The sequence below is a fragment of the Centruroides sculpturatus genome, unplaced genomic scaffold (assembly GCF_000671375.1).
Source record: "Centruroides sculpturatus isolate CEXI.00-Female unplaced genomic scaffold, Cexi_2.0 scaffold575, whole genome shotgun sequence".
In the NCBI taxonomy this organism is placed as follows: Eukaryota; Metazoa; Arthropoda; class Arachnida; order Scorpiones; family Buthidae; genus Centruroides; species Centruroides sculpturatus.
In genome coordinates, this window is record NW_019384861.1 from 155,545 (window position 1) to 164,084 (window position 8,540).

General features: G+C 31.9%; 2 protein-coding genes across 3 annotated transcripts in view; both read right to left on the bottom strand.

Moving 5' to 3' along the window:
- LOC111630680 (COP9 signalosome complex subunit 3-like) overlaps positions 1-8,540 on the bottom strand; it is a 49,767-nt gene that overhangs the window by 15,479 nt on the left and 25,748 nt on the right. The window lies entirely within an intron of this gene.
- On the bottom strand, positions 7,399-8,528 carry LOC111630682 (acetylcholinesterase-like). The gene is made up of 2 exons (XM_023374821.1): positions 8,132-8,528; positions 7,399-7,625 (listed from the first exon to the last, which is right to left on the bottom strand). The coding sequence occupies exons 1-2, from the start codon at positions 8,500-8,502 to the stop codon at positions 7,451-7,453; spliced, it is 546 nt and encodes a 181-aa protein (XP_023230589.1). The 5' UTR covers positions 8,503-8,528; the 3' UTR covers positions 7,399-7,450.

Here is an 8,540-nt window from a genome sequence, read left to right on the forward strand (position 1 = left end):
CCTTCATATATTGCACATGAAATCCATGTTAATATATCAGAAGTTATCCAGTATGCAAATTTTACTTTGTAACTAGCAGATAAGCCAGGCGTTGCTTGGGCAAAAAGTAACGATAGCAAAGATTAAGATTATTACATTACAGCCAATCTTACCCATTTTCACAGAATGCAAGAATTAGGTTCTCCTGTTTCCAGACTAATTAGAAAATTTTTAGATGGGTCTAAAATTATATTCGATTTAACGCATTTAACGAAAAACTGCATCTGCGCCTGTAAATCTTGCACGTTGCTTTCTCTTAACACTTCCATTGTTGAAGCCTTAATCCTGTCCCTTTCCCCGCAGGGAGGAAATTTCAAAAAATCCCTTGTTAGTGTGCATTCTCGTGACGTACCCTAACTGTGTACCAAATTTCAAGTTTCAACTCCTAACCGTGCTGAAATGCTCACGATGAAATGCTCGTATACACGTGCACCATCTATCGTAGGATAAATGTACTATGCCAGAAACCTTTACGGGAGTATATTAAACAACTTCCCAAAGTTTCATGGCAGTCGGATAAATGGTGTAGTAATGCATGAAGAACAGATAGACATACATTCATTTTTATATATATAGATTTCAAAACTTTTTATATAAGACATAATTTATTATTAATTATAGTATTTTATGTTTAAAATTATTTCCAAAAAATTTTTTTTCATTAAAACAATAATTCAAACTAAAAAACTTTGATGGTCATCCCATAGATGTTACTAAATTTGACACATGGCAAAACATCCAAGGTTATTCAAGGTCTGCTGACCTCACATATCTAGAATGCTATCTCTAGCATCAAGTACAGTGGGTGATCAGTTAACAAACATAATCTGTTCCAAGACTTTGTTCATTATCCGAATTGTTCGTTAACCGATTATCAATTTCCCATAGATTTTTATGGGAATTTGATTAATTCATTCCGGAGAGACTAAAAAATAAAAAAAATATATACTTTTTTATTTTTGGATGTTTTTTATTTATTACGTTTATTTATATGTAATAGTAAAAATACATATATATGCAGTCTTGCATTTTTATTAGTCATGTTTTTCCATTTATAGGGGTTAAAGAATCTGTCCAATGTCAATTGCTTTTCTCTTTTCAGGATTTTTTGGAAGTAATTAATAGTATTGTAACTGTAGAGATCCCCAACCCCATTAACCTTATTCTGGTTTGGATGCCACTTGGATGATCATTCTGACATCCTCCCACTTTTTCAAAAGATCTTTAGTAGCAGATCTTTCAAAAGAAAACATATCTCACTGAGTTTCTTGGTGTTGTTCATTTGAGAGCTCTTGGAGTTCTTCTGTTGTCAGATCAGTTTCCATTATGAGCTCTAAAATGTTCTTTATTTCTCAGATGTAATTTTCATTACTCCGGTAGTAGCTTGAGACTTCTTGATATATCTTTCATAGCTAAGATTGTGCTTACTGTAGATCTATTCAAGCCATACTGCCTAGCAACATCAGACATCTTGTGCCCACTTTCTACCTTGGCTATTATCTCTTACTTGGTTTCTACGGTGAGCACAGTTCTTGACACTCCTCTTTTTAGGCTCTATAATATTATCAGTTTCTTTTTTAAATACAAAGTTCAGAAAAGCACTTACAAAAATTCAGAGAACAGAAATCAACTAACCCACAAAAAATTATTTAAATGGAAAGCCCAGATAAAATTTGAAATTTGGTATTAAAACATTATCAAATATCCGATGGGATAGTTAAAATTTCACCTTTCATAAATAAATCCCGATGAAAATGTTAACAAGTGCCCGTCCAACAGTCTCGCGAAGACTATAAAGAATTATTTGCCAGAAAGGTAAACAAAACTAGAATTACAAGGAAAAGTTTCAAAATTTGGAGGATACTAACCGATCAGTATCGGGTTGAGCGTCGATACTGACGTCTCCCATGCTCCAAAAGGTTTCGAATTGTTACCTGAAGACAAGGGAAAATCAATCGGTATTCGTTATTTTCCGTCGCTTCTTTTTATGTTTGTTCAGTAAAGTGTTCATTATCTGAACATGTGTTCATTGTCTGATCATAAAAGTCTTTGACAAAAGTATTCGTTATCCGATTTGTTCGGTATCCGAACTGTTCGNACAGGACGAATCTTTAGAAGATCCCGTTCTACAAGAGAGAAGTGATAATATGTATGACGGCAGACTTCCAGTTGGAGGAAGGGTAAATCAGTTATTAGATAATCTACATGTAGAAAGTTCATCTACTGCAAAAACTGAAGTGGAAAGTCCATCCTATGTAATGCATATGGTAATACCGGAACAGAAATCCACCACGACAGCACCAACCAAATCTACGACGACTAAACCTCCCTTAGCGGTTACAGATATGAATGAATTTTTGTCCAGAATAATTTCAGCATCTAGAGAATCCGGTAATAAGATATTTGTGGTACCTATACCTGGTTCTCTAACTAATGAACAAAAAGAGGATACAAATAAAATTTCCACTTCTAAATTCTTTCACTTCTAAATTCTTTAGAAGTGGAAGACGACGACGAAGAAGAAACAACAACAGTTGAAGAGGAAGAAGTAATACCAACATCTAAAAAACCTGATGTTGGTCGTAGAACACCGCAACCAAAAAATGGTCCAAAGCGTTCTAGTGATAATTTTGATGATCAGGGTGTTCGTACTTATTATCCTGCAAATAATGGTGGTAATTATGCTCCACAACAACAACAACAACAACAACAAGTGCAAATACAACAGCAACAACAAGTGCAAATACAACAACAACCTGTCAATCCACCCAAGTCCTACTATAATCAGCATCATTTGCCGCAAAAACATCAGCCACAACCTCACTTTCCATCGGCAAGACCTCAACAACATCACTCTCCACCACCGCCACCACAACAACAACAGTATGCTCCGCCGCCACCACATTTGAGGCCACATCATCCTCCGCCCAATTTTGAGCAGAGCCATGGATATATACCAAAGCAAGCATCGCAACAAGCAGTGCCTTACTTCCATCAACCTGAACAACTGCCTCCACAGCATCCGCCTCCCGCTGCAATTCATAAACGAAATCGTGAAGCTTAAGGATACGATTCTAATCGATGGGGGAGTGTCGAAGACGGTGGATACGGTCAAGGATATGAAGCACCCAAGGGAGTGACTATAACATTTGGATCTAATCAGGGTGGCTACGGAGGATCAGATTATCATTCCCATGGCGGCCATCACGTAGAACCATTTAGTGTGATCAAAAGTTTATTCTTACCATTTTTGCCCAAACCAAAAGTGAATTTAAACGGTCGTGTAGTTTTCGGCGTGGTGCTAGAAAAAGGAGTGGGTTTAGGAGGAAATAAAGGTGGAGGAGGTGTATCTGTAGGAGGATATCATTAATGAGTATGTAAATAAATGAATTGCTCTCGGACAAGGGGAATGAATCAGATTTTTGCCAAACCATCATCTATTTATTCCAAAAAATAAAATTTCTCCAATAGTGAGATCAAATTTTCCCCAAATGTAAACATTAATTTTATATATGTATGTAAAAAGTTTAAAAATAAATTTGTTTTTTTTTACTAATCGAACGTTTAACTAATCTGATAAATATTAAAAAGAGATTTTTATTTTTTACAAATTATCATCAGTTTATTACTGTTCTATTAATACATCTATCACATTGGACAATTAAGTTTATTGAACTTCGCCAAGATCTTCCTGTTACAGTTGATTGCTCGTACTATAATAAACTATTAATATTGTAAGAAATAATTATATATAATAATCAGTCAATGAAAAAATCAGTCAATAAATAATAATCAGTCAATGAAAAAGTCGGTCACTTTTATCACGAATTCCTCTTAACTTAATTATAGTCAATATATTTGAATGTTCCTTACAATTTCAAACTCTTATTTTATAACAACTATTTTCTGTATTATAGTCACTGTGCGTTACTAATGTTATGCTAATTTGTTAGTAATAATTTGCATATAATATCGACATCTTGCAACAATGAATATTTATTATTAAAGAAGATTACACAATTTACCTTGTATTCCATTTTACGAAATATAATTAATAAATCGCATTTAAATGTATTGTGCTTAGTTAATTACATTCATTACAGAGAAATGCTGGTTAAATATGACTATTCTTAATGAAAAATTTATACTTTACTGTAAATCAAAATTACTGTATAAAACAAGAAATTGTCGTATATTCAAAATAAATAAATAAATTTTAACATTAAATTTTGAATGGAAGACTTACCTAAGAAGTCTATTCTGTTATACGCTTTGAAATGTTAATTCGAGTGAAAGTCGATAGACCTTCCTGTACTATATATAGTGAAAAATAAACATAACATGTTACATAAAATAAAAAATATTATGTTTTTATGAATTTTTATAACATGAATAATTATTGTCTAATTGCGTTAAACCCATTATCTTTACATATCTAGGTACAGTACATTTGATTGGTAACAGAAAAAACTCGAGACAATCACCTTTGACAGTCTGTCATAACACATTGGGCTTAGCTTCATATAAAAGGAAACAAGAAACTAAAAATGCAATTTTTGAGCGTTGTAGAAGCATCTGCAGGATACCTACAGGTCAAGGGACGTACAGTACATCGTTTAAGTAAGACCCATTTTGTTAAAAAAACGGATAGTGTTATACAATGTAAAAATTACTCACAGTTTAAATTTATATAAATAAAAATAAAAATATTTCTGGTATTTTTTAAACTGTGCCAATAATTTTTAGTAATTCGAACATAAATCAATTATTGTATTTATTCAGACACTTCGCAAATCGCATTATTAAATTTTATTCAGTTGATACGTGTTCATTGTATTTTTACACGTTTCGGGCGTTCCTTGTCCCTCTTCAGCCAACTAAAATAAAAGTTCACAAGTTACAACAGTTTTATAAATAAACAAATAAGGTCATGTTTTCCAAAACATGCCTTTTTGATTACAGATTACTGAAAGTTAAAATCATAAAATTTCTTTGCCCATTTAACTTGTTATCCATCAATATCTTATAAAATTAGAAACCTTTTTTAAAAATATCCCTATGTAAAAAAATATGTTAAATATTATTTTTAAAAAAATGTCGCCACAAGGTGGCCAACTCGTCATGTGACTGTGAGCAAGCTCAACTTGAAGGGGGAAAGGATTTAGATCAGTGTTTCTCAACCTGTAACGAATCGTCGCCCCCTTCAACGTAGTATCGCCCCCTTCAATAAAACCGTTACGTAGTATCGCCCCTTCACTTCAAAATTCCGATGCCGAGGGCCAAGGCTAACGCCAAATTCGTACTACGTTGAATAGACTAGTGACTAGTATAATGTTATTTGTTTAATTATTGTACGATATAACGAATAAAATATCTAATTATTCTTAATATAATGTTTTACTATATCGCCCAGAATATTGTTTTTCGTCACCCAAAATATAAATGGTTACAAATCGCCCCCTCAACATGGAAAAACGCCCACATGGGGGCGATATCGCCCCCGTTGAGAAACACTGATTTAGATGAAAGATGAGTATGTAAATTTTGGTATTGTTTTTAAATAGATTTAAACGTGATAATAAATGTATAAGAAAAAATTTTAAAATTGTTTAAATTTTATAACATTTCAAAATGAATAACTAGGTACGTAATTTGTAGTATTGTTATCAAAATAGTTGTATACAAGATAATTAATGTAAAATCTTTAGATAATATGAAGTCAAATATATAAAATTTTTAAAAAACGTTTTTTAGATAATAAGAAGTCGTGCGTGTAAAGGTGTTTTAAAGGTACAAACCTTACAAACATTTGTAATTTGATGGATAACAAGTTAAATGTGCAGAGAAATTTTATGATTTTAACTTTCAGTAATCTGTAATCAAAAAGGTATGTTTTGGAAACATGACCTTATTTGTTTGTTTATAAAACTGTTGTAACTTCTGAACTTTTATTTCAGTTGGCTGAAGAGGGGCAAGAAATGCCAGAAACGTGTAAAAATACAATGAACACGTATCAACTGAATAAAATTTAATAATCAAATTTGCGAAGTGTCTGAATAAATACAATAATTGATTTGTGTTCTAATTACAAAAAATATTTCATTAAAGTTTTCCTCATGCATTAAGACCAGTTTTTTCTAAGAGTTTTATATTCTTCTCACGACTTAAATATATATACTTTAGATGCAAAAGCCCCTGCATTTTTTATCTACTATATTGTACAGGCCTGTGAATTTGGGACACATATTTCTGTCATACGCTATGTATATATGTGTTTTCTAAAATACTTTATCCGTATATATAATCGCAATGGGTTGATAATAACCGCGGAGCCCAAAAGGGTGGCAGTTCAAAGTTGGAATTAGGTACACAGTTAGAGTACGTCACGAGAACGTACACTAAGAAGGGAGTTTTGGAAATTCTCCTCACGTGGGAGAGGGAGGGAATTAAGGCTTACCCTGAAGAACTGTTCTTCTAATGTACTATTTTAGATGCGGTTTTTTGCGTTTTTGACACGTTTTAATACGGTGCGTACACTAACGAGAGATTTTTCGTAATTCTCCACGCGGGGGAATGGTTTTTAACACTTCCGACGCGGGGGGAAGTGTTAACAACGGAAGTGTTAAGAGAAAGAGGCGTGCAAGGTTAACAGACGCAGATGCGTTTTTTTTCTTTTTGCGTTTTGCATGAAATCAAACATATTTTTACCCCATCTAAAAGTTCTCTAATTAATCTGAAAACACTATATCTAATCCTTGCATTCTGTGAAAACGGGTAAGATTAGCTATAATGTAAAAACCTTAATTTTCGCTATTGTTAATTTTTGCCCGAACAACGCCGAGCTTATTTGCTAGTTAATAATAATATTGTGGCAACGGTATCTTCAGCCTGATAATATATGATGCCCAACGCTACATTTATGCAGACGCGAAAAAAGGACAAAACAGGAGAAATTTAAAATGGAATGTGTCATTTTAATATCTAAAATTCACAGGCAGTTTTAAAATTATTATGCCAATAATTTTATTACAATTTACATAAATTTTATCAAACACTTACTCTTAGAACATATTTTAGTGCGTTATATATAATGTATCAGTTGAATTATGTTTCATATCGTTACTGTAGTTTGTGTTCAATCCTTGACAATTAATAACATAAATTGCTCTGCATTAATACTTGTCCATTGGTATTTTATTTAACATTAGAAGAGCGTAACACGAATCATAATTTCATTGTAAAGAAAAAAAATTATACACTCAAACAAATTATATTATCATTTTTATTGAAATTTTCGAAGGTAAAGTGTTTACATTTATATAAAAAATTTGTTCTTTCTGTAGGAATAGTGAATGGAACTTCAAACCTTAAATGTTTCAAGATATAACCATATATAAATCCAAATTTATAATTAGTACATGTACATTTTATTTGTATATTCTCTGAGTATCTCCTTCCAAAACTCGCAATTTTCTTCCAAATCTGCTTCCATAGGACGAATATTACCAAGAGTCAGAGAAAGGAAGTTCTGTTGGTGCTTATCGAACTGTTTCCATTCAAACTGCATTTCATCGAAAGTGGGTTTCCTAGTGAATAAAATATATTAATTTTTTAAACCATTATACAATAGTAAGTTTTCTTATTGAAGGATTATTACAGTTTATTCATATAATAAAATTGCGTAATATAGCCTTTTAAAAATACTTGATGTAAAATAGGATTTCGGAATAGCCTAATTAATATTTCTATATAATTATTACTTTTTATGTAATTTGCTATAAAATGCTGTCTATCGAATATAATACGCATACTTTACATAAAGTGTAATCATAGAAATCAGTTTCAAATTTTGATAATTAGTAACGAAAACAGATCAATAAGAGTTTCTCATAGTCAATCCTGATTAATAAAGAACACGTAATATTAAATAAAGTTGTAAATCATTATAAATAAACTGTGTATTTAATATACACAGTTTATTTATAACGATTTACAATACAAACTACAATATTTTATTCATTTAAATATTTCAAATGAAATATTTTATGTATTTTTTTATCTTAGAAACACACATTATAAAACTAAAGCTCACCCAGTTTTAGCGAACGACGTCCAAAGTTGTATAATTCTCCTGCTAAACAATACTTCTTCTTCGGTGTAATCTTTCTGTTTTAATAATGGTCTTCCAAACACAAAATGCAAATCTTCGTTGTGTAGAACTCCCATCCATTTTTTAAACAGAGATTTGATTCGAGTATGATTGAACTTATAAACGTAGACTGTGTGATCATACTGAGATAGTCTTTCCACTAAATGTGATATGGGGCATGAAAATGCTGCGTCGCCTAAAGCTTTGATTGTTTGTTTTAAAATTTCTGAATACTCAATTTCTGCCACATTTCCTAAATATTTCTTTACAATACGATCAAGATATTCTCCAGTTACTTTGTAAGCCCTACTCATAATATCTTTCGCCTCTGCTTTTGATAAAATTGGCTTGT

Bases quoted from the DNA above. Each gene is read 5' to 3' on its own strand.
- LOC111630682 (XM_023374821.1), bottom strand. From the start codon at position 8,502: ATGAGTAGGGCTTACAAAGTAACTGGAGAATATCTTGATCGTATTGTA. The intron at 7,626-8,131 runs GTGAGCTTTAGT...TTTATTCACTAG, and splicing joins ACGTCGTTCGCTAAAACTGG to GAAACCCACTTTCGATGAAA.